We start from the raw sequence: 27514 nt of genomic DNA on the forward strand, positions 1-27514 counted from the left end.
AATAATTTTATTCAATGCATTAGAAAATATAACTAAATAAATATTGATTATCCTTATCATGCAGGATGAAAATATTCATGATGTGTTACAGTTACTAGTGGCTTTAATGTCAGAACACCCAGCCTCAATGATACCAGCATTTGATCAAAGAAACGGAATAAGGTATAATTATAATAGTAGTATAATTAACAAACTTGAATACAGTTGTGCTTCCTGGAATAGCTCCTACTCAAGTAACTTTATTTTTTTATTTTTTATTTTTTATTTTTTGTCTTTTTGCTATTTCTTGGGCCGCTCCCGTGGCATATGGAGGTTCCCAGGCTAGGGGTCCAATCGGAGCTGTAGCCACCAGCCTATGCCAGAGCCACAGCAACGCAGGATCCGAGCTGAGTCTGCAACCTACACCACAGCTCACGGCAACGCCGGATCGTTAACCCACTGAGCAAGGGCAGGGACCGAACCCGCAACCTCATGGTTCCTAGTCGAATCCGTTAACCACTGCGCCACGACGGGAACTCCTCAAGTAACTTTAGAGTAAATATAGCAAAATCTTATACATAAGAAGGAGCTAGATATGGAAATCTGTTATTATTAGTCCTCTAATACTCAAGGAGATTGGTGTAGTGTATAGAAAATTGGTCTCAAGAAAAATAATTATACGAGTTCCTGTTGTGATTCAGTGGTAATGAACTCGATTAGAAATCCATGAGGATGCGACTTCGATCCCTGGCCTCGCTCAGTAGGTTAAAGGTTCTGGGTTGCCCTGAGCTGTGGTGTAGGTTGCAGCTAGCTCAGATCCTGTGTGGAAGTGGCTATGGCATACTCTGGCAGCTATAGTTCTGATTTGACCCCTAACCTGGAAACTTCCATATGCTGTACATGCAGCCCTAAAATGCCAAAAAGAAAAAAAGGTAATTGTATTGATGTTGTTGTAGTACAGACATTGTAAGTAGTGGGAACAGCAGACTTTTTTTGCAAGAAGATGAGAGAGAGTTTTATATTTAAGCAAAAGAGAGCTTGAGAAAGAAAATTCTATGACTTTAGGCTGAAGAGCTAGATAGCGGCTAGGTTTGGAAGATCCATATAATGATAAGAAGTTTAGATTTTATTTTGTTGATGAAAAAACTAAAGAATTTTGAATATAGAACTGGATGGCTCAGATTTCTGTTTTGCTGGATTTATATCAGTGGTGTGGAAAATGAGTTGTAGGAGTTCCCGTCGTGGCACAGCACAAATGAATCCGCCTAGGAACCATGAGGTTGTAAGGTTTGATCCCTGGCCTCGCTCAGTGGATTAAGGATCCGGCGTTGCCATGTGCTGTGATGTAGGTCGCAGACACGGCTTGGATTGATGTTGCTGCGGCTGTGGCATTAAGCCGGCAGCTGTAGCTCAGATTGAACCCCTAGCCTGGGACTCCACATGTTGTGGCTGTGGCCCTCAAAAGCAAAAAAAAAAAAAAGAAAAAAAAAAGAAAATGAGTTGTAAAAGGACAAAACTGATGTAGCAAGATCAGTTGTGAGATTTTTATTCATCAATATTAGGAATCATGAGCTAGGGTAGTCACGGTGCGGTGGAAATGATAGAGATGAAATGGTTTTGAACAGGAAGCTAAAACTGAAAGGATTTGAAAACTGAGTTTAGGTATGGTGTTTCTCTAGCAATTATGTAGATCAGTGAAACATAGTTTCTTGCTTGGTATTCTTATGAATTTAAACCTGTAACCTAGCCTCTTAGGGATTCGCCCTTTATACTTTTCTGGAGCCTGCATTATTTAAATGAATAAGAAATCTAGGTTCGCCACGTGCACCTCAGTGAACTTCCATAGGTTGTGACAAGAGTTTGGAAATAATATATCAGTAAATGTCAAGGGATTTTATTAGTGCTTCTTTTACGTGGCCATTTATCAGCAAATAACTACTTTCTAATCTTGAAGGACTTCCTTTTCAAATCAGAAAACCAATTACTTTATTTCTATATGAATATTTAACTTGTGACATCACTATTACTTTGAGTTTTACAACTCATGAGGTTGCTAATCTATTTGAATAAGAGGATTATGCATTTAATTATTAACAACTATATTTTCTTATTGTGAGGCTGAAGTGAAATTGCTGACACTTAACTAATTTTACCAAATATAGGCAATTTCATATGGCTCAGGCTAATATATAATACAGATAATTACACTCCTTCATAAATTATATTTAGATAGAACACTTAATATCCTTGAATTTTGATCCCAGTACCTACCTTATTTATTATATTAAAGTGATAAATTAAGAAATCAATAGAAAATATCCCCATAACCTTTGTGGATGATACCAACCTTAGATTGGTTGATAAGGTGAAATTAGAAATAGAATTGTGCATTGTTTTGACACATGGAAGTAGTTTTTCAAATGTATAATATGAAAGAATTGATTAGGCACAGTGAATACAAAGGTTTTGTTGCTCATGGTTGACACTAGCTCATGTTGAATGTTCATGTCCCATTCTTACTAATGTGTTCAAATTAATCTCGAAGACGGAAAATTTGCCGTTTAAATTTTCACAATTAATTTTAATTCATACATGTTAAGAAATGAACACAAAGGAAGAACTTAATTTAATTCTGGTTATATTTTAATTGGACTTAAGGAAGACCTTGTGATAATACAACACTGAACTGAACATCAAAAAATGTGATATTTTTGTATCTGAAAATGTTCAAAGAAAAGACAAGATAGGTTTTTTTTTATTTCCCCAATACATTATTTTTTTTCTACTGTACAGCATGGTGACCCAGTTATGCATACATTTATACATTCTTTTTTCTCACATTATCATGCTGCATCGTAAGTGACTAGCCATAGTTTCCAGTGCTACACAGCAGGATCTCATTGCTTATCCATTCCAAAGGCAATAGTCTGCATCTGTTAACCCCGAGCTCCCAATCCATCCCACTCCCTCCTCCACCCCCTTGGCAACTACAAGTCTGTTCTCCAAGTCCATGATTTTCTTCTCTGTGGAAAGATTCATTTGTGCCATGTATTAGATTTCAGATGTAGGTGATATCATATGGTATTTGTCTTTCTCTTTCTGACTTACTTCACTCAGTATGAGAGTCTCTAGTTCCATCCATGTTGCTGCAAATGGCATTATGTCATTCTTTTTTATGGCTGAGTAGTATTCCATTGTGTATATATATCACATCTTCCTAATCCAATCATCTATCGATGGACATTTGGGTTTTTTCCATGTCTTGGCTATTGTGAATAGTGCAGCAATGAACAGGCAGGTGCCTGTGCCTTTTTTAAGGAAAGATTTGTCCGGATATATGCCCAAGAGTGGGATTGCTGGGTCATATGGAAGTTCTATATTTAGTTTCCTAAGGTACCTCCATACTGTTTTTCATAGTGGTTGTACCAGCTTACATTCCCACCAACAGTGTAGGTATGTTCCCTTTTCTCCACACCCCCTCCAGCATTTGTTATTTGTGGACTTATTAATGATGGCCATTCTGACTGGTGTGAGGTGGTATCTCATGGTAGTTTTGATTTGCATTTCTCTAATAATCAGGGATGTTGAGCATTTTTTCATGAGCTTGTTGGCCGTCTGTATATTTTGGAGAAATGTCTGTTCAGGTCTTTTGCCCATTTTTCCATTGGGTTCTTGGCTTTTTTGCTGTTGAGTTGTATAAGCTGTTGGTATATTTTAGAGATTAAGCCCTTGTCAGTTGCATCGTTTGAACTATTTTCTCCCATTCTGTGAGTTGTCTTTTTGTTTTCTTTTTGGTTTCCTTTGCTGTGCAAAAGCTTGTCAGTTTGATTAGGCCCCATAAGTTTGTTTTTGCTTGTAAGGCTGATGTCAGAGAATGTTTTGCCTATGTTCTCTTCCAGGAGTTTGATTGTATATTGTCTTACGTTTAAGTCTTTTAGCCATTTTGAGTTTATTTTTGTGCATGGTGTGAAGGTGTGTTCTGGTTTCATTGATGTGCATTTAGCTGTCCAGGTTTCCCAGCAATGCTTGCTGAATAGACTTTCTTTTTCCCATTTTATGTTCTTACCTCCTTTGTCAAAGCTTAATTGACCATTGGTGTCTGGGTTTATTTCTGGGTTCTCTATTCTGTTCCATTGGTCTGTATGTCTGTTTTGGTACCAGTACCACACTGTCTTGATGACCGTGGCTTTGTAACATTGGCTGAAGTCTGGGAGAGTTGTGACTTCTGGGTCTTTTGTGGTTCCATATAAGTTTTTGGATTGTTTGTTTTAGTTCTGTGAAAAATTATTTCTTATTTTACACAGTTTAGATAATTTCCTGGCTGAATATATTAAGCTGGAACAAATGAATTAGGATTCACCTAATTATCTTATTATAAGTGAACAGTCATTAACTTATCTGTCAGTAAATTTCCTATTACACTGTATCTTGTTTTATGAGAGATGCTTGTCTAGTTGTGAAGAAAATTCTGTATAACATAGAAGTCTGATTCCCTTAGATGTTTTCTTGTTTCAAATGTTAAGTCATAATTCCTGTCAATCTAGGATGTACCTTATACTTTTTTCCCTTTATCTCAAATGTTTACTACAGAATAAGAAACTGTGGTTGTTTGTGATTATATGTTTGAGTGTAGTCACATTTTTAGGTTGTGAGGTTTTACTTTGGTTCTCAAGATTATTTTGTTAAATGTTCTTATGATTTTCTGAATATTTATTTTTTGATGTGTATAACTGTTCTATTCTCATACTAGTCTTTTTTCATTCCTGGTATGTTTCCTTAAAAGTTCTGAAAATAGATTTCAGTGTGAATATAAATTCATGTAGGAACTTGAGCCTTTTGTCAAGGATGCACAAGCCTCATCTTCCAAAGAAAATAATCACTCTAGAGTTAACTTCTCATAGTCTCTTCTTCAGGAGAGTAATATAAAAAGAGAAATATTATCAACAATGTGTTATTTTATTTTGTAGTAATATAAGTACTGTTAAACATAAATTAGATATCATTAACTTTTAGTGATTTATTCTCCTTTATTAATAACACTGAAATGATAGGAAAATTAATACTGCATCTTCTATTACTAGCTTTTTTAGTTCAGCCTAGATTACCTTCAAAATATAAAATGACATTTTATTTTTTTAAAAGATATTTGATAGAGTAAAGCACATTCTAATTTTATAGGGACACTACTGCCACCTGCAAAGAGCCTTCTTAAATTTTAGAATCATTTGCAAAAGACTGTAGTTATTCCTGCCCCCTTTTAGTTTCTTCAAATTACTTTTATTTTTTTGAAGAAAAATGGGATAAAATTTCTAAAGTAACTATGAATATTATAATGAATTTGACCCTGCCCTCATATAGAATTTGAAGTAACTGTATGTTAGCTTAGATCATGTGTTATAAGAGACTTTTTTGCTCCATATAACAGAAAACTTCTCAAACTAATTTAAAACAAAATAATGTGTTCATTATGGAAACACATTAGGGTAGGAACCAGGAACCAGAAAGCTATGAAGAAACAAGTTTGCTTTCTCTGCTATTTCCTGTATAGTTGCTTTATTCCTTCTGTGTAGAGACCACTGGCCATCCTATAGTTTCTCTTCTAAATCATTTTTCTTTTTTTTTTTTTGTCTTTTTGCCTTTTCGAGGGCCACACCCACAACATATGGAGATTCCCAGGCTAGGAGTCTAATCAGAGATGTTGCTGCCAGCTACACTAGAGCCACAGCAATGCCAGATGTGAGGCGCGTCTGTGGCCTATACCACAGCTCATGGCAACGCCAGATCCTTAACCCACTGAGCGAGGCCAGGGATCGAACCCACAACCTCATGGTTCCTAGCCGGATTTGTTAACCACTGAGTCATGACGGGAACTCCTAAATCATTTTCTAATTCAAGAGCCTAACAAAGACTAGATACTGTTTCTCAGAACTCATTCTAATTTCTCAGAAAAGAAAAGTAATTGAGCAAGTATGTACCCATGGTCCAATTAGCTATAACCAAGAAAAAGGTCATCAAGTACAAATGCCAGAGGAAATTCAAATAGAGGAGGAACTGTGGCTTAACTATGCATAGACCTTAACATTGAAAATTTTGTTCAGTGTAGTGGGAGGCAGTATTTATGAACAACCAGTAATTTTGTCCTTTTGCATATATATTTGAAAGTCAAATTTAAAGAAAAATTAATATGATAGTTTTTAACTGTTCCAAAAAATTTAAAATCCTAAGAGGTATTTTACATTTTATGTATTTATAATTTATTCATAAAGTATATATATAGAGTGCTTATATTTGTAGTATTTGTTAAGTGCTTACAAATCATTTATTTCTATATATTTTAGGGTAATCTACAAATTATTGGCCTCTAAAAGTGAAAGTATTTGGGTTCAAGCTCTGAAGGTTCTGGGATACTTTCTGAAGCATTTAGGTCACAAGTAAGTTGATGTTGTTCATAATGAAATATAGAAGTATCTACTGAAATTGTATTTTTACTAGTTTTTTATCTCATATAATATATGAATTTGACTGGAATGATCTTGCAATGGAAAATAATAGCTTCTTGTGGTAAAGGTTGTAAAAATGTTTTAAAAATAATACTTTTTAAAATAGTAGATTATAGGAGAAATCACGTTTAAGTAATATAGTTTATTCCTATTTGTCTGATGGAAAGAAAATACTGTTCTTTTAAGGGTATAATTAAATATTGCATCAAATAAAATAAAGCACATAGGGATTTGGTTTCAATGGAATTTTCTTGACACAGGGAAAACCATGCATATCGAGGTCTTCCTAAGAGCACTCTTTTGCTCACATGCTAAGTCAGTATTTAATATTTGTTGGTATTCTTTTTGTTTTATTTTAATTTTTTGTTTTTAGGGTTGTACGTGCGGCATATGGAAGTTTCTAGACTAGGGGTCAAATCAGAGCTGCAGCTGCCAGCCTACGCTGCAGCCACAGCAATGCCAGATGGAACCACATCGGCAACCTACACCACAGCTTACAGCAACATGGGATCCTTAACCTGCTGAGTACGGCAATGATTGAACCTGAGTCCTCATGGATACTAGTCAGGTTTGTTACTACTAAGCCACAGTGGGAACTCCTGTATTCTTTTCTAACATTGAGGCATATTCTGATTCAAAGGTCTTATGGTATCTCTTCCCCTCCCAAATCTCAAATTAGATATTTTTAAAATCATCTGCTGATATAATGCATTTTTTATACTATGTTGTCCTATGTGTGAATAGTCTTGTTTAAATTCATTTTCTATACAAATGAGACCAAGACAGTAGTACTGCTATTTAGTACTGATAGGTTGGGTTCCTCTCAGAACTTTAATATTGCTAATTCTTTTTGATATGTTGATTTACCAAGAGTTTATTGATAACATTGATTAAAACTGCATAATATTCAGATAAAATACCTCCAGTATGCTAAATAGTCTAGAAGAGTAGATACTGTTCTCATTTTGGTGCCAAACCAGTAGTCAAGTTAAGAGAGAATAGAGATGTTACAGATACAGGAAATAGTTCAACAAGCCAGGATTATAGGAAAGAGTAATGCATATATGAGGAACTGTAAGTGTATTAGGGGATAGAGTATTGGGTGAGAGTATATGCACTTTTAACATGAAGAGATAGGGGTCACTCATTTCACTTTAGTAAAATCAAAGAATTGACTAACAATGCATATAATGGAAGTTTTTAAAAAATCTATAAAAGTCAGGAAGTATAAAATGTGACATCTAACATCAAACATATCTGCCATATAATAAATGTAAAAGTTTTTAAAAATTACCTATAATAAGGAAAAAAATCACAGTTTTGCACAATAATAAAACCCAGCTCTAAATGAAAGAAACACACTGAAAAACAAAATGACTTAGAGAGGGTAAAAATAAATGGATGAGTAAAGCTATACTACATAGATACAAATGAAAAAAAGAGAGTAGGAATCAATATCTTAAGATTGGACAAATTAGAATACAAGCCAAAAAAGCAATATACTGTAGAAAGAAAGATGCTTTATAATATTAAAAGTTGAAACTTTCATGAAACAAATTGCTGGAGAAATAGATAATCATTAATATTTTAAAACATTAAAACAAACTGCGATTCACCCCAGTCCATGAAAAGTCAAGGGTGAGAGTAATCCAAATAATAAGGTAAATCTGATTAATATAATTCTAGTATTAGTATGGTTTTCTGATTAATGTAACTTCAAGTGCTCTTGGAACATGCATGAAAATTTGAAATGGTGTAGTATAGGCATCAAAGAAAATTCTGAAACAGAGGAACAAAACAGACAAGATTCTCCATGTCTTGGATATTTATAAATAATGCTCCAATGAACATGAGTTTGCAGGTCTCTTTTTCTATATGTAAAATGGAATGTTATTTAGCCATAAAAAAGGAGGGAAACCTGTCATATGCCACTACTTGGATGAAGCTTGAAGGCTCTATACTAAGTGAAATAAGTCAGAGAAAGACAAATAATGCATCATTTCATTTATATGTGGAATATGTAGAAACTGAGCTCATAGAAACAGGTAACAGATCAGAGTTTTCCATAGGGTAGAAAGTAGAGAATGGGAGAAATGAGTGAATGTGGTCAAAAGGCACAAGCTTTCAGTTGTAAGATAAATGAATTCTGTGGATGAAATATGCAGCATCATTACTATAGTTAACAATACTGTACTGTATATTTGAAAGTTGCTAAGAGAACAGATCTTAAGTGTTGTCATCATAAGAAAAGAAAGAAAACTTGAAGATCCCTGGTGGTTCATTGGGTTAAGGATCCAGTGTTGTCACTGCTGTAGAAACTTCTGCATGCCACAGGCACAGCCAAAAACAAAACAAAAAACAAAAAGAAAAAAGATAACAATTTTGCCACTATTGAGAGGTGGTGTTAACTAAACTTCTGTGGTAATCATTTTGTAGTATGTATACAGATCAAATCATTGTCGTACACCTTATACTAATTGTATTATATGTCAATTATATCTCAATAAAACTGGGTGGGGTAAGGCTTATAGGCAGTTGTAATAAATTCACTACTCTGTTGGGGTACATCGATAGTGGCGGGAGGCCATATCTGCATGGCATACTGGGGTCAGCCAGGGATATATGGGAAATATTTGTACTTTGTGCTTAATTTTGCTGTGCACCTAAGACTACTCTAAGAAGAAAATTTATTTAGAAGACATACGTGGGGAGACGCTGATAGGGAAATAAGAAACAAAAATACTTATTTATATTGGTGAAGGGAGTATGAATAAGGAGGAACGGCCATGAGTTGAGCATGAAAACTCTGTCTTTTTATGTCATCATTATTTTTTACCCAAGTAAAAGTATTGTGTATTTTAAAACCTGATTAACAGAAGTTGGTAGAGCAGTATTTAAATAGGCCAAAGTAAACGTTCAGGAAAAAAAAGTTAATGAGGCTAGAGAGGGGCATCATATAATGAAAAAAGTATAACTCACTAAGAAGATACAACAATTTGCTGTTTATATACTTAACAGCATAGGTGAGGTATAGAAAGCAAAACTGACTAGATTTGAAAGATAAAATAGCTTAGAGTTTTAACATATTCTTCTTTTTAAAAGAACCATCGGAGTTCCCGTCGTGGCTCAGTGGATAACGAACCCAACTAGTAACCAAGAGGTTGTGGGTTCGATCTGTGGCCTCACTCAGTGGGTTAAGGATCCAGCGTTGCTGTGAGCTGTGGTATAGGTTGCAGACGTGGCCCGGATCTGATGTTGCTGTGGCTATGGTGTAGGCCAGCGGCTATGGCGCCAATTCGACCCCTAGCCTGGGAACCTCCATATGCCCTAAAAAGACAAAAAATAAAAATAAAAAAAATATTTGAACAAAAATATTCGTGGCTTGATTAACATGTATTTTCCCAAGCACAGATAAAACACTTTTCAAATGAGGCTGTAAAATTGTCTCCATAAATTTAAATAAATTATTGTCATATAGATGACTTCTCACCCACAGGAAATCAGTGATAAAAATCAAACTTAAGAAAATGGAAATATACATATTTTAAATAAGTACAACAGATATTGTTCAAATTATAAAATACTTGGAAACAAAGATATTGAAAATTTTACATACTTTTATTTTTAAGAATTGGCCTAAGTAGTATTGGAGGCAACTTATAACTCTAAATATCATATTCAAAAAAAGAAACACATTTTGTCTTTTTCCCCCCAGGTTCTCAGTTTTATGGTAAATATTAGAGTACTTTAACATTAGGATGCATTTTAGTATGATCTACTTGTTAACAAATTATAGAATTTGTTATATATATATTTGTTATATATAATCATACTAATACTAGTGGAATACAAATTTTTTTCCTAAAATTTGCTACCCACCATCAAAAAAATTCTTTGGAAACCATGAATAAAAAATGATTTTTTTTAACCTGATGCAGATTTTTTTTTTGTCTTTTTGCTATTTTCTTGGGCCGCTCTCGCGGCATATGGAGGTTCCCAGGCTAGGGGTCGAATCGGAGCTGTAGCCACCAGCCTATGCCAGAGCCACAGCAACACGGGATCCGAGCCACATCTGCGACCTACACCACAGCTCACGGCAACGCCGGATCATTAACCCACTGAGCAAGGGCAGGGACCGAACCCGCCCCCTCATGGTTCCTAGTCGGATTTGTTAACCGCTGCGCCACGACGGGAATTCCCTGATGCAGATTTAACACAGTCCTGTTTAGTGGTGAAATGTAGAAGCATTCTTCCTTTAAATAACTAACACTCAAGACTGTTTTCACCACTTCTGTTCAATGTCATGTTGAACAATGTATTGACTCTATAGAACACTCCACCTAAAGATAGCAGAATTATTTTCAAGTGCATCTGCTACATTCTCCAGAATGTATTAATGTCGGGCCATAATACATAAAACAAGTTTCACTAAGTCTAAAAGAATTGAGATCAAACAAAATATGTTCTTTGACCACAACAATATTAAATTAGAAATCAACAAAAAGTTTTTGGAAATTGCTAGATATTTGGAAAGTAAATAGCACACTTTTAAATAACTCTTGGGTCAAAAAAGTTACCACAAAAAAATAATAATTTTATTTCAGTAAAAGCAAAATCACAACACATGATAATTTATTGAATCCTCATGCATTGCTGATGGGAATGTAAAATCTTCCAGCAAACACTTACCATACAACCTGACATTTATATGCTTAAGTGTCTACCCCACAAAAATGAAATTGTATGTTCACACTTATACTTGTGCATGAATGTTCTTGGTACCATTATTCATAATAGCCAAAACCTGGAGATTATGTACTATCAATTGATAGATAAATAAATGAAATATTATATACTTATACAATGGAAAACTATTGAACAGTTAAAAAGAAATGAATTATTGATGCATGCTCTAAAGTTAATGAGTCCTGCAAACATTATACAAAATGAAAGAAGCCAGATGCAAAAGACTAGATATTGTATGATTCAATTTATTCGAAGTACCCAGAATGCAAGTTAGTGGTCAGTGATAGAAGTGCAGATTGACTACAAATGGACACAAGGGAACTTTTTAGGGTAATGAAAATGTTCTTTAATTGGGTAGTGGTGATGATTCTATGACTCTGTAAGGTTTTAAAGAAAGTGCTGGGTTGTACATGTACAAAATATGTGAGTTTTATGTTATATATATTATACCTCAATAAAGATAATGAAAACTTTAAAAGTAAAATTTAAAACTCTTAGCATGTGTAGGATAATAGTATAATTGCCTTAGATAAAGGAAGTATTTATAAAATGATAAATAAACATAAATCATCCAGGAAAAAGTTGATAAATGTGACCTTTAAAATAAAACATATTTTAAAAGGTACCATAAAAAAGTGAAGGGACTAAGCCGCAGAGTGAAAGATAATTGCAGTTTGTTTGGAGTACAGTGGGCTTGGATCCCAAATATATGAAAAATCATGCAAATTAATATGAATAAATAAAAAACTGTTAGGAGAATAAAGAATATAAACAGTCGGTTCACTGCAGAGCAAACTTGAGTTGGCGAATAAGCGATGGGCAACTTTAGTAGCAATCAAGAAAGTACAAATTTTAAAATTTACGTTTAATGCCCCCTAGGATGGTAAGCTTTAAAATTTTTGACAGTATCAAGCGTGGCAAGGATATATATAAAAGATTTTCAAATCCCTTGTAGAGTTGTATAATTGCTACAATCACATTGGGGAACAATTTGACAATTTTCGAAAAGATGAAGATATTCTAGGACTAAGAAATTATCTCCTTGACATAAAGACACTCTTATGTAGTGCACAAATGTTCAATGTAGCATTATTGGTAATGGTGGGAAGTCGGAAAAAGCGTAAAAGAATATCAGTATGATAACAGAAAAGTGAATTTAGGTATGTTTCTACATTTTGATATATTGAGATTTGAAAATGAGTTACCAAAAGTTGACTTTAATAAACCTAATATGAAGCAATAAATCAAATAATAGAAGGATACATAGTAATGATACCATTTATTTAATTTTTTAATATGAAAAAACAAAATTATAATTAGTTGAGCAATAGATGTTTATCCAATAAAAATGTAAAGACATAGTTGGTAATGTAAGATCAAATTCATGATATTGAGTATCCTGAAACAGTGAAAAGAATAGGCTCATGGACGGGTATCCAGAAGTGCTTATTTTAATATTTTATTTCTTGAGTTGTGGTCATGGTAGCTATGGGAATATTTATTTTGTATTTCCTTTCTTTTTACAAAATCAGGTTTAAAAAATATAAATGGGCGAGTGAAGGGCTAACAAACAAAAAGAATGCAAAACTTTGCTGGCGTTGTAGAAATCAGATGTGATCTGAATGCACAAAATAGAATGAGTTGAAGTTAAAAATTCAAAACAAAATATAGGAAAACATTATGTGTTGATGAAAGGCGTACTTTAAGTAGATGATATTATGGTCATAAGCCTGAAAGCATCAGATATTGCATTCAGCTTTGTAAGGCAAACCGTTAGAGATGCTGTAAGTACTTAATAAGATGCAGTAGTGTAGACAGTATTTCTCCTTCAGAATGGGGCCAATTAAATAGGTAATATATAAAGATATAGAAAAATCGAGTATATATTCATAAAACTTGACTCAATACATGTATGTTCAATCTTATATCCTTTGAAAATATACTTTATGACTATAGGATATTTACTAAAAAAAAAATCATGTCCTTGGCCATAAATCAAACAATGTGGACACAGATTTTATTGGCCACCATTTTTTTGACCATAATGTAATAAAATTAGAAATGTTTCCAAAACTGGTAAAGAGAAGATAATAAAATAAAAATAAGAAGTTATCTAAAATTATCTATGTATGATAGCAAAAATATACTCAAGTATTTCCAGTATTAAAGAATAAAGATTAAAATTAGAGGGATATGAACTCATATTACAACATTGATTAAAGGACAAAAAAGTACCCTAGGAAATCCAAATCAATAAAGATGAAGATTAGCATCAAGAAAGCAGAAAATAAAACAACTGTTGAAAGGATCGCTGGTTACAAGAATGAATTTCTTGAAGGAATTGATGAAATGGATGAAACTTTTTCATATCTCATTAAGCAAAAATTGAGAGATTTGGAATGAAGTGCTTTTACAATTGTAGGATGGATTATAATAATTATAAGAAAATATATTATTTTATGGCAACATATAAGACATTCACATCTTGTCCTTGGTAATTATATCATTTTGCTTCGCATATTCTTAAATACTTATTTTGGGGTTTTCTGTACGTATGCATTACTACTTCTTCCATCAAACAAAATGTGGGAAGAGTAATATAAGATCATTAATAAACAAGGTAAACATAATCCTGTTTTGCTTCACTAATGATCATCATGTGATATTTCAACAGACCCATTCTATGGTCCTTTAATTCTTTGCTTTGTTTTGATGCATTTCCCCATAAATAGTGATAGGTGCATGCATTTTTGAATTCCCATAGCTTACCCATTCTTAGTCTCAGAAGTAGAAGGCTGAGGGAACATGGGTTCAAATCTCAAAAATTTTACAATTATCCTAATAGACTGAAGGAGTTTGAAAAATATAACAGTGTCTACTATTTGAATAACTAATGATTCTTAACTATAGAATACTATATAGAATAGTAGCCTAAAATGTTCTTTCTATTTATTAGGGAGGAAATTTAAAATGTAAGTAAAATTTTAGTACATTTCCTGAAAACCATGAAAAAATTTAATAACTACAGTTAAGAAGAGCTATACTATGTACCTTAATGGAGAGAATCAATTATGTAAAGGTTCGTAAGAATGAATTTATAAACATAATGCAGAGTTTCAATAAAAATTCCAGGTTTTATTTAAAAAATTTTTCAAAAACTATTATAAAATTAACTCAGGTGAACAAACGAGTGAAATATGTAAATATAAGGTTAAAAATAAGAATAGTGAATGTTTATTGTGATGAGTCTAGTAGCTTTTATACCAAGGAATGAGCTTAAAAAAAGAGGTAAATAGAAACCCCAGGGACACATGCTAATGCACGTAGCTTTAGATGTCAGGAACATCATTAAATTGTGACTGTTCAATAATTAGCAGCAAAAAACTGTTTAATGTCTGAATTGCGGATAGAGAAGGAGAGAGAATCTTACCCCAAATCATGTTTTCTCTCTCGTCTTCTCTCCCCATCCACTGAAATTCAAAAAATTGAAAATATTTGTTAATTATTTAAGGAAAGAATAACTTTCTTAATATTATTAGGGTTCTTATAATCAGCAAGAAAGCAGATGACGACATAGAGGAAAGAGCGGCCAGAGGATGGTATTGAGCAGTTGTCCTAAGTAATGTAAATGGTCAAAAGATTTTTGAAAATTTATCAGCATTTCTTCCAAAGTAAAATAAGACCTAATTTTTGCCTATCAAATTGACTATTATTATTATACATAGGCTTGGTGAAACTGCTGGTAAATGCATATGTACCTTGATGTTGGAATATGAATGCATGTATTTTTGGAAGCCATAAACTGCAAAGTCTCATAACATAAACTGTAACAACTTTTAACACTATCATTTCCATTTCAAGAAATTACCCTAAGATATGCCAAAACATTTAAATAAAAGGACAAAGTTTTGTTCATGATGGAAAAAATTTGGAAATAAGATAAATGATCAAGAGTAGTAGTGAATGGATAAATGGTGCTACATTCTGATTATCAGTTGTATTTAATGACAGTGAAAATACAAGAGACAGTATATTATTGATTCATAGGACACAAGCTACAGATTATCTTACATAGAACTATATCCATTTGATTGATATCATCTATATCTGTCATATGTGTATGTGCAACATAATTAGTTTAGACGAACGTAAAGTAATGTTTGTAATGATTATCTCTGTATTATGGTATTACGGGTTTTCTCTTGTCCTTGTCATGTTCCAACGTATTCTCTGAATTTGTTATAAGAAGTGTTTTTTTTTTTTTTTTTAACCATCCTCCATAAAAATGGTGGTTTGTTTTGTGAAGAAAGAAATTGGAGTGTGTTTTTAATGGAATGTTTAGTAAGCTAGTAAGTGTGTGATTTGTATGGATTAAAAGTTAATTTAAGACCGTAAATTGCACTGTTAATCCGAGTGGGCAGAAATCTTGTAAAATTTAAAAAGTAAAGCAAATGGGCACTAAATTCTGAAGTCTATTGAGGTCTTAAAAGTTAAGCAGTTTCGAAATGCTAGTTTCTTGAATGTATGGCTTAGTGAAGCCTTTCTGAACTGAATGCATTGGGCTGGATCTTTCATTAGAGGTCCTGTCGGAAACAGGATGATTATGTGATATACAGGGCCGGTGTCCCCACTTTATGCCTCAAGTGATGATTGCCATTTGGGGCTAGCTTGACTGCTGTGCAGCAGCATTTATTGGTGAGCATTGTTTTAAAGCAAACTGCCAGAGGAACCTGACTCATCTCTTCCCTGGTGTAAATGTGCAGTATTCTTCAAGTCCCCCAAGAGCTAGAGTTAAGCTGCTCCATAAACATTTACCTCGGAGGATATAGATCGTCAAGAGCGCATGAATTTCTTTAGTAGCTGAAATTGTAGTGTCAGAGTTAGGAGATTACTCTAAATTCTAGACAGCCTAATTTAGATGACTTCTCCCAGCTCCATGTATCAAAGAGGTATATCAAGGGGTAAACATTGGTGTTTGTTTTTTCCTGATTGGGAGCAAATGAAAACATTAGGTCTCCTTTCCTTAGATGTGGCTTGAGTTGGAAGAGACTAAAGCATCTTCCCCTCCATAATCCCATAGTATCAATCTGCCCAGATTTTTTAAGTGACCATTTGACTTTTTCCAGTCTTATTTAAGTGTCTTACAAACACAACCATTAAACACATGCCCTAGCTTCCTCTTGGATTTAGGTAATTTTGCTGTTTCCCTCTCTGGCCTGAGGAGGATTGGGGTGTGAAGAAACAGCTGCCCTGACTCTGTTGTTGTGCGTTGTGGAGCTTGAAGGCTGATGTTAGAAAGGAGGATTTCCAGGTGAATGGTACCTGGATACGTGGTTCGTTATTTAATTTTTTTATTAATTAACGTAGCAATAGCTGCTATAACAAACAATGACATTTTAGTAACTTATCAAACTAGTAGTTTATTACATATTCATTTAAAAATCCAAATAGATATTCTCAGCAGGTAATTTTCTTCAAACTGTATTTTAGAGACCCAGGCTGCTTCTTCCAGTTATATCTCTGCGTCTACATCATATGGCTCCTGTATGCTGCCTTGGGGAGGAGCATGGGAGGAGCCCTTTTTCTATGGGCCAGGCCTAAAAATGACCCATAAGTGTTCTGCTCAAATTCCTTTGGCTAGAACCCAGTTAAATGGCCACACCTAAGTCTAAGAGAGGCTAGAATTATAGTATAGCTGCGGGCTCAGGGAGAAAGAAACAAAGATTTGGTGTTTACCTGGTGAGTTTATATCTTAGTTGTCAAATCCAAACAGGGAGCAAGAGAAAATCAAGGTAAGAAATGAAGAGGGTTGAGAGCCAAGGAGCTCCAGATCTTGACTTCTCAGAATGTTACATGAATGAAAGTCATATAATAATTCGTTAGACTAGAGCTAAGTGTCCCAGGAGGCCTTTAATAGAGCTTTCTGTTCTAATTATAGACTTAAGGAGGAATAGTTAAATGAGCCACAAATATAAGCAGTAATGAATCCCCTTTATTTCTGTCATATTGTTTTGCTTTATACACACTTTTAACCATAATTTTACATTTTTTATTTAAAATTTGTAACAGATTATTTCATAGACTTAAACAGAAAGCTGTATTAACAGAAACTGATATTTTTAACCTAATAAAACAACTCCTGAATAGTTATTAGAAATTTTAAAATAATAGTTATCAACATTTATACAATGTTTTATAGTTTGTGCACTTAACATTTAGTTGGGTAAATATTTTGTCTAGGAATTGTTTAAATAGTAGTCTTCGTATTTTAGAAGACAGCTGAGCTATAAACTGTCATTTCTTTTTATAGATGAAAGGTAGTAAAAAAATGACTACTTATATGATTCTGTATCTGCTTATAGATTTTACTTACTTATCCTAAAATCATGTGATCAGAAAATCTGATATGTTTCATAGCATCATATTTTTTCCCCTTTTTTTTCCAGGAGAAAAGTTGAAATTATGCATACCCATAGCCTTTTCACTCTTCTTGGAGAAAGACTGATGTTGCATACAAACACTGTGACTGTCACCACATACAACACACTTTATGAGGTAAAAAAAATTTTTTTAATGTATTTTATTTATTTTTTTATTTTTGCCTTTTTGTGCCCGCCCCTGTGACGTGTGGAGGTTCTCAGGCTAGGTGTTGAATTGGAGCTGCAGCTGCTAGCCTATACCACAGCCACAGCAATTCAGATCCAAGCCACATCTGTGACGTACATCACAGCTCATGGCAACGCTGGATCCTTAACCCACTGAGCAAGGCCGGGGACCAAACCTTCGTCCTCATGGATACTAGTCAGATTTGTTTCCACTGAGCCATGGCAGGAACTTTTAAAGTGTATGATGACTTTAAATGTATGCAGTGAAAACCGTCTATCTGATTGGAAAAGTAGTTGTTCATTGAACCCAAAAAGTAGTAATCCTTAAAAAAAAAAAAAAGATGAACACATACTTACATTTTTATAATTTTGTTTAAAAAAAACAAACAAACCCATGTACATTTTTTTTGTGTGTGCCTTTTCAGGGCTGCCCTGGCGGCACATGGAGGTTCCCAAGCTAGGGGTCTAATCGGAGCTGTGGCCGCCAGCCTACACCAGAGCCAAGCTGAGTCTGCGACCTATACCACAGCTCAGAGGAACGCCAGATCCTTAACCCGCTGAGCAAGGCCAAGGATCGAACCCGAAAACTCATGGTTCCTAGTAGGATGCATTTCTGCTGCAGCAGATGGAAACTCCCGAAATACATTTTTTGCCAGTCTTCTGATGTTGGTCCTAGGTCTTTTCTTTGAATATGGGTCAGTTGAACAGTTTTGCAGAATTTTTCTCGTATAAACCACACCCATTATGTATTTGTTCTCTCTCTCTCCCTTTCCCCTCATCCTTCTCTTTATCTCTAATATGTAGCAACTACCAGCATTAACCTGGAATTGAGACTGAGATAAAATGTAGGTAAAAATTAATCTGTAAAAATGTTATCCGTGGCATATGGAGGTTCCCAGGCTAGGGTTCTAATCGGAGCTGCAGATGCTGGCCTGCAGCACAGCCACAGCAACGCAGGATCTGAGCCATGTCTTCGACCTATGCCACAGCTCACGGCAACACTGGATCCTTAACCCAGTGAGCGAGGCCAGAGTTCCAACCCACAACCTCATGGTTCGTAGTCAGATTCGTTTCTACTGTGCCACTACGGGAACTCCCTGTATTTTTCAATGGTTGAAAATAATTAAAAGGAAAACAATGTATGACATATAAAACTTAAATGACATTCAAATTTCAGCATCTGTAAAGAGTTTTGTTGGAAGCTAGCCTTGCTCATTCTCTTCTATACTGCATTTGGCTGCTTTTGCATCATAGCAGCAGAGCTGAGTAGATGCATCAGAGTGTTTGTATGCTCTCATCACTGCACTGCTGCTCAGTGCAATCAGTAACTTGACAGTATTTCACGTACCACTTATATTGCCCAACCTAACTTTTTTTTAATACCCATGCATACCCATCATGTCAAAACAAGAGAAAAGTGTCCTTCAGCTATCACACTTTAGCATATCATTTAACATACTATTTTGGACTATTTTGTTGTAGATGCAGATGGCAAAGTATTGTGTCTGTTTTACAAAGACACTCTAGTTGTGCTAAAATAATATATATTGCTCCAGTCTCCTGGGATAGACCATGATAGAAAATAATATTTTAAAAAAGAATTATATATTTGTATGACCAAGTCACTTTGCTATACAGCAGAAATTGGCACATTATAAATCAAGTATATTTTATTTTTATGTTATTATCATTATTATTATTATTATTTTGGTCTTTTATCTTTTTAGGGCCACACCCACAGCATATGGAGGTTCCCAGGCCAGAGGTCGAACTAGAGCTGTAGCCACTGGCCTATACCACAGCCACAGCAACTCGGGATCCAAGCCTCATTTGCTACCTTCACCACAGCTCACGGCAATGCCGGATCCTTAACCCACTGACCAAGGCCAGGGATCTAGCCTGCGTCCTCATGGATACTAGTTCGTTACCACTGAGCCATGATGGGAACTCCGAAATCAAGTATACTTTAATATAAGAATGTATATTGACATTATTTAACACTCACAATAATATTTCTAACTCAGAAAATATAAGACAGTACCTCATCATTGCAGATTTTTTTTTGTCTTTTTTGTTGTTGTTGTTGTTGCTATTTCTTGGGCCACTCCCGCGGCATATAGAGGTTCCCAGGCCAGGGGTTGAATCGGAGCCGTAGCCACCGGCCTACGCCAGAGCCACAGCAACGCGGTATCCGAGCCGCATCTGCAACCTACACCACAGCTCACGGCAACGCCGGATTGTTAACCCACTGAGTAAGGGCAGGGACCGAACCCGCAACCTCATGGTTCCTAGTCGGATTCGCTAACCACTGAGCCACGACGGGAACTCCATCATTGCAGATTTTTTTCATAAAAATAGAAAAGTGAAATGAGAGACATTGAGTAGAGTAGATGCTACGATTCTAATGGAATTGTACTATAAATTAATAGGGTGCTAATTCAGACTCCTAGTGCTGCTTTTTTTTTTTTTTTTCATATAAGCCGTCAGCCAGGTATAGCTCAATTATGGTTTTAGCATGGCTTGTAAGCAGAGGATAGTTTTTACATTTCTAAATGGCAGGGGAAAAGAAGAATATTTTGTGGCACATGAAATTCAAATTTCCAAGTTTTATTGGAAGATATCCATGCTTATTAATTTAAGTGTAGTCTCTATGTAACTTCATACTGCAATGACAGAGTAGTTGTGAGAGAGAACATATGGCCCACAAGTACTAAAATACTTAATATCTGACCTTTCTTTTTTTTCCTTTTTTTCTTTTTTTTTGTCTTTTGTATTTATGGGGCCACACCCACGACATTTGGAGGTTCCCAGGCTGGGGGTCTAATCGGAGCTGTAGCTGCTGGCCTATGCCACAGCCACAGCAGCTCGGGATCTGAGCCACGTCTGTGACCTACCCCACAGCTCACAGCAACGCCGGATCCTTAACCCACTGAGCAAGGCCAGGGATCGAACCCGCAACCTCATGGTTCCTAGTCGGATTTGTTTCTGATGTGCCACAATGGGAACTTCCATATCTGACCTTTCTATAAAAACTTTGCTGCAAAGTTAAAATTCTGTCTCTGCTACATGTAGAGAAATTTCTCTCCCCTCTGTTGCTTTTACTCATAACGACGTATTAATCTGATATCAATTAATATGCATTTATTGTAGAAATTTGTAAAATACAGGAAAACATTAAAATGAAATTTATCCAGTGTCTCCATTAATACTTAAAAATATATATAAAAGCTTTTCCCTGCTTATACATACAGACGCACATACACATCTCTTAGGAAATATTGTCCTACACATAGTTTCATGTCCTGCCTTTTCTTCTTCACAATAATCTGCAAGAATTCCTATTATAAAATTTTCATCTTGGTTGGGAAGGCCCTGCTTTTATGATAAAGGGCCAAATAATACATTTTTTTAGGCTTTGAAGGTGTCTTGGTCCATTCAGGATGCCATAATGAAATACCATAGACTAGGCAGCTTATAAACAGCAGAAATTAGTATGTTGCAGTTCTAGGGGCTGGGACATTGAAGATCAAGGTACTGCCAGACTGGTGCCTGGTGAGGACTTGCTTCATAAACCATCTATTTGCTGTGTCCTCCTCACATGGCAGAAAGGGAGAGGGAGCGCGCCAGGGTCTCTTTTATAAGGGCGCTAATCCCATTCATGAATGCTCTGCAGCCCTCATCAGCTCCCAAAGGCCCCAGCTCTCAGTGCCATCACACCGGGAGTCGGGTTTCAGCATATGCATTTTGAGGGACACACAAACATCCAGCAGGCTCTGTGTGCTCTGTGGTAACTATTCAACTCTGCAATTGTAGTTCAGAAGCAGCCATAGACAATATCAATCAAATGGATGTGGCTGTCCGGTAAAACGGTATTTACAAAAACGGGCTTGATTTGGCCTACAGGGCATAATTTTCAGATGTCTGGTTCTGTATTTTCATCAGTAAATTTAAGACTTGCTGCCCTTTAGATAAATGAAGTAGCTCTTTTGGCTAGTTTGTCTTTTTCATTTCTAAGCTTAATCTTCTAACTTTGTGTCAATCATTCTTCAAATTACATGATTTGTAAACTTTACCCTCCAGATGGCCGATTTTTAAAAATTATAGTAATTTTTTAGTATTGCTCCAGTATTTTGCCTGTAGAACTGAATAAGCACTAATAGAAAGGCCTGCTCTATTCAGAGCATCTTGATTCTGATTTTGTATTTCCCTAATAATAGCTACTTCTATGATAGTGACCTTGGTAACTGTTTACATACATTATCTCAGGTTCTTCAAGCAAATAAAGTTCATATTTTTATTTCTTTTTTGAGCAAATTGAGACTCACAGGTTAAACAATTTGCTGTATGTCATACCACTAAAAAGTGGCCACAAAATAGACATTTCCCACAGTATATATGCATAAGGCCAAAAATATCAGAATCTACCTCCAGTCAAGAGCAGTAAACTCTTCCCCCCTACCTTTTTTTTTTCTTTTTTTTTTTTTTTTTTTGTCTTTTTAGGGCAGCTCCTGTGGCATATGGAGGTTCCCAGGCTAGGGGTCAATTCGGAGCTTCAGCTGCCTACCTACACCACAGCCACAGCAATGCCAGAGCCGAGCCACATGTGCAACCTACACCACAGCTCACAGCAACACCAGATCCCTAATCCACTGAGCAACCTCATGGTTCCTAGTCGGATTTATTGCCACTGCGCCACAACGAGAACTCCTAATCTCTTCCTCTTATCTAAAACCTTTCTACAGTATCAGATTAGGATTCTAAATGCTAGTGTCAAATATAGATTAACCTTTTTGTGTGTGTGTCTTTCTGTATTTTCTAGGGCTGCACCCATGGCATGTGGAGGTTCCCAGGCTGGGGGTCTAATCGGAGCTGTAGCCACCAGCCTATGCCAAGGCCATAGCAACGCCAGATCCGAGCAGCGTCTGTGACCTGCACCACAGCTCATGGCAACACCGGATCCTTACCCATTGAGCAAGGCCAGGGATTGAACCCACAACCTCATGGTATCTAGTAGGATTCGTTTCCGCTGTGCCATGATAGGAACTCCCTAACTTGTGTTTTTATCTTGGCTTTCTTACCTACTCATTGCTCTGGTCAGTGATGCCTGTATATGTTTTTAATCATTCTCTTGCCACCTCAAATCCCTGACCCCCTGTTTGCTTTGACTTATTAGTGTCAATAGAATAGAAAGTCTTTGTGTGTCACTGAAACCTTATATTAAAATAAAAGGATCATATGTATTCAAATTATATGTTGAATTTAGAGGTCATCGTGTACTTCTAACCTTGAAATAAGAAAAATTCCTTTGTGTAAACACACTCATATGTATTTCTATTCATCTTCCTGAAAGTGGCTCAACAGCAAGTGCAGCAGCATCTTTACCCTCTGTATTCACAGGCACCCGCTTAGTGTTCACATTTTATCTCTGATTCCATGTCTTAGGTGGAGAAAGAATAAATTTGAATCTTCTGATATTGGATGTTGGATATTGTAGAGGTTCAGAAATGATGAAGGAACTAACTTTCAAGGTCTCTCTCTGATCAATTTGATAATAATATAGGCTTTTAAAGTAGAAAAATAATCATAGGTAATTGGAATGAAGGACTCTGAGTTAATTAGGATACTTTAAAAAGAAAGGCTAACATAACCACACAGAAGGTCAAAAAAGAAAGATGGGAGTTCCTGTTGTGGCGCAGCGGAAACGAATCTGACTAGGAACCATGAGGTTGAGTGTTCCATCCCTGGCCTCGCTCAGTGGGTTAAGGATCAGGTGTTGCCATGAGCTGTGGTGTAGGTTGCAGCACAGCTCAGATCTGATGCTGTGGCTGTGGTGTAGGCTGGCAGCTATGGCTCCGATTGGGCCCCTAGCCTGGGAACTTCCATATGCTGTGGGTGCAGTCCTAAAACACACACACACACACACACACACACACAAAGAAAGATGGTTATGATATGATTGGTTAGCATTGTTAATTCCACAAAAAGGTAAAAGGGGATTTCTGTATAAGCTTTAATACTACTAATAAACCAAATAGTATTATTAGACCAACAGGATGGTAGATGGCTAAATCTGGATCACCAAAGTTTAAAGATTGCATCATTTTGAAGAGTGGCATCTAGTTGTAAAGTAAATTAAGTCTCAGACAATATATTTGACCTTAAATTCTCATCAAATAGGGAAATTTAACTAATATAGCTTGTCCAAAATGTGAAAATATAAGGTTCTCTGACCTCCAAATACCTGTAGAAGCAGTTTGATACAACAGTGAAGTTAATAGTTTGCTGTTTTAAGAGGTGAACTAGTACTCTTCCTGTTTTAAAAGTTGAACCTACTAATCCAAAATAATTTATGCACAATGAGGCCAGGGAGTCAGTCGGTCAGAGATGAGGCATCAGTAGCTCCTGCTTAAGCCCCTAAAGTCTTTCTGTGACTCATGAATTACCAGATAATTCTATTTATAAAATAAAATCTAAATGTATAATGCCTCAAATCCCTATCTATAAACAGCATATTTATCAAATTACCTCTGTTCTTTTAATTTATTGTTGTTTATCAGCCCTGTCTGATATGATAACCACTAGTCACATTTGGCTTTTGAGTTAATGTGAATTGAGATCTGTTATAAGGCTTAAAGATACATTGAATTTCATGTCCATACCTAGGTCTGAGCCCTCCATCCTATTATTTTGGAAGGAGTCAGGGATAATTTCCTATGCATGTCTCTAACCAAGTGCAGTCAAACTTCCTGGCCCATTTTGAATCCTATCCTTTAATTAAATGTCTACCTCTACATTTGTCTATTTTATTTATACCTCCCCCCCAATTTCCCTCCCCCACTTTTAAAACCCATATGGGTTCTTAATGACAGAAACCACAACATTTTATTAATTAAGACAGGCATGGGTTTATGTTTATTTCTGAAATATTAATTAAATAACTTATTCTAGAAATATAGATCCACCCAGCAACTGTGTTTCCCATTTCAAACATGTAGCAGAATGTGAGTACTGGGTGCTTCTTTTTTCTATTTTTATTTTTATTTTTATTTTTATTTTTTTTGCTATTTCTTGGGCCGCTCCCGCGGCATATGGAGGTTCCCAGGCTAGGGGTCGAATCGGAGCTGTAGCCACCCGTCTACGCCAGAGCCACAGCAACGCGGGATCCCAGCCGTGTCTGCAACCTACACCACAGCTCACGGCAGCGCCGGATCGTTAACCCACTGAGCAAGGGCAGGGACCGAACCCGCAACCTCATGGTTCCTAGTCGGATTCGTTAACCACTGCGCCACAACGGGAACTCCTGGGTGCTTCTTAATAAATATCTGCTGACCTGAATTTCTAAATATATTTTTGTAAAGAAAAACTTGTATTTAAACAAAACTATGACATACAGTTTTCAAAGTGTTTTCGAACCTTATTTGATCTTCCTTGCAGCTTTATTCAATAGGCAAAGCCATTATTACCCTCACTGTTAGATGATCAAATAGAGGCTTAAAAGGGCAACTGTAAAACTGGAGGTTCTTTGAGATAAATTTTGTTTTCTGTGCAATGAGAGTTCTACTTTTTGGAGTGAGAACGTTTTGACTAATCTCTGTCATGGAAGAGTATGGCCTAGTCTGTTCTAAGCAGTTGTTTTGAATCTCCTTATTTGTAACCGGAATTCTCAGCATCTTTTCCATTGGGCTGTAGGTCTATACCAGGGCATTTTTTGGACTAGTGGATGTGAAACCCCTTGATTATTCTTTGGTACACGGTTTTCAGAGAAGTTTTTATTCTGTTTTTCAGGTCTGTCTGATTAGTAGTGTATGTCTACAGTGCTCAGACAAAAGATTCTGAGGCATTGTTTAGTTTTAAGCACAAAGTGTTGGTTTCATTCAAAGTATGGGAGTGAAGAAAGGGGTACTTGTGCCTTATATTTATCGTTTTAATAATAGTAGATTAATTTTTAAGTCAATACCTTTTTGATACATATTCCTAATATACCTAAGTAAATTTTCTTTTTCTTCTTCTTTTTTTTTTTTTTTTAATAAAGTCTGAGCAGAAGGGTAAGAAAAAATGCCATTGCTAGATGTCATGATCTTTTTCTAATTAGAAAGGGCCATCCCTGTCTCTTGATTACTTTATTCTCCATCCCCAACGTTTACAACAGAACGGTAAACAACTAGGTTATCAACTAACTTCTATGGTTTCCTCAGAGTTTTTGTATCTTACTTTAGGTTGAACTATTTTAAAAGTTTCAGTCAGAACTTGGCATGTTAAACTAAACAGGAATTTAAATCATAATATAAAATAATATATGTATTATTTGTTGGATTTTTTAATATATGCAAGAATAGGGGTAAACACAGTCTGGAGTTAAAATACAATGACAGCCATATATCCATATTTTATATACAATTAAGTTATCCATTTTTTAGCAAATATTTTTTGACTGCTGGCAGTGAGTTAGGCACTGTGCTAATTTCTATGAATGTAACAGTGGAAAAGATATAAGAATCCTGCACTCATAGAGCCTGGGTATTAGTGGGAAAAGTAGTAAATATTTTAGAAGCCTGTCTTTCCTTTATTTGGTGAACTTTTGTCATTTTTATTTGAAAGAGGTTTTTAAAAAACTCATTAGTAAATGTCAGTAAGTCACATATTTTACAAAGATTTTTCCCTTATACTTCATTTGAAGTTAGGACCCAGGCTTAGGCATTATTTTCTTATTTACTTAATTTCTAAGTGTTTTAAATCAATGATGACATAATAACCAAATGTTTACAGTTCACAGTTAAATGTATTAAAGATGTACACTGAAAATTTATTTCAAACAGAATTATTTATTAGAGCCCCTAATTAATCTTTCCCTATGTAGATATAGGTCATGGTTTTGTCTTTATCTATAACAAACAAAATTGGAAAACTATAAAGAGTTTAGAACTATGTGAAATCCACTAGAAGACTTTAGATGTTTCTTTTCATTTGAACAAACTGACATTTTTTTTATTTCTTTGTATATCTATAATTTGCAATTATGGATTTATTTCTAAATGAAATTCAAATTCTTTTGTCTTTCAGATTTTGACAGAGCAAGTATGTACTCAGGTTGTACACAAACCACATCCAGAGCCAGATTCTACAGTGAAAATTCAGAATCCAAGTGAGCAAACAGCAGTTCTTTATTGTAATGCAGTAGTAACATGGTAACATATGAAACTAAATCACAACCTTTCCTAACCACATAAACAGTATGGCATTTCCAGAGTTTGTGACACAAAATTTACCTACCATAGTGATAGGCATTTAATTGAAAATCAGTAAATAATTTTTGAGTAGAAGACATGATGCAGTTATAAATCTTCACCTTTTTTGTTTGGTTACAGTGATTCTTAAAGTAGTGGCAACTTTGTTAAAAAACTCTACACCAAGTGCAGAACTGATGGAAGTTCGTCGTTTATTTTTATCTGATATGATAAAACTTTTCAGTAACAGCCGAGAAAATAGAAGGTAAGCAGTTTGGACACTGTAACAAAACTTTATTCCATACTAACCTTTTTCTCTCTCCTTTATTTCAGCCTCTTACAAAGATTAAACTGTCGAATCTGGAGTTCCCCTTGTGGCTCAGCAGTAATGAACTGAACTAGTATCTGTGAGGATACAGGTTTGATCCCTGGCCTCACTCAGTGGGTTAAAGGATCTGGC

At 35.4% G+C, this 27514-nt stretch overlaps 1 protein-coding gene across 8 annotated transcripts in view; it reads left to right on the top strand.

The window, feature by feature from the left end:
- The window catches only part of NBEA (neurobeachin), a 636767-nt gene that overhangs the window by 164609 nt on the left and 444644 nt on the right, over positions 1-27514 (top strand). For all 8 annotated transcript variants that reach the window (XM_047756277.1, XM_047756280.1, XM_047756278.1 and 5 more), the window contains 5 exons: positions 65-162; positions 6318-6410; positions 17672-17780; positions 26891-26972; positions 27196-27319. In XM_047756277.1, coding sequence (XP_047612233.1) covers positions 65-162; positions 6318-6410; positions 17672-17780; positions 26891-26972; positions 27196-27319 — 506 coding nt within the window. The remainder of the gene's footprint in view (positions 1-64; positions 163-6317; positions 6411-17671; positions 17781-26890; positions 26973-27195; positions 27320-27514) is intronic.

The sequence above is a fragment of the Phacochoerus africanus genome, chromosome 13 (assembly GCF_016906955.1).
Source record: "Phacochoerus africanus isolate WHEZ1 chromosome 13, ROS_Pafr_v1, whole genome shotgun sequence".
In the NCBI taxonomy this organism is placed as follows: domain Eukaryota; kingdom Metazoa; phylum Chordata; class Mammalia; order Artiodactyla; family Suidae; genus Phacochoerus; species Phacochoerus africanus.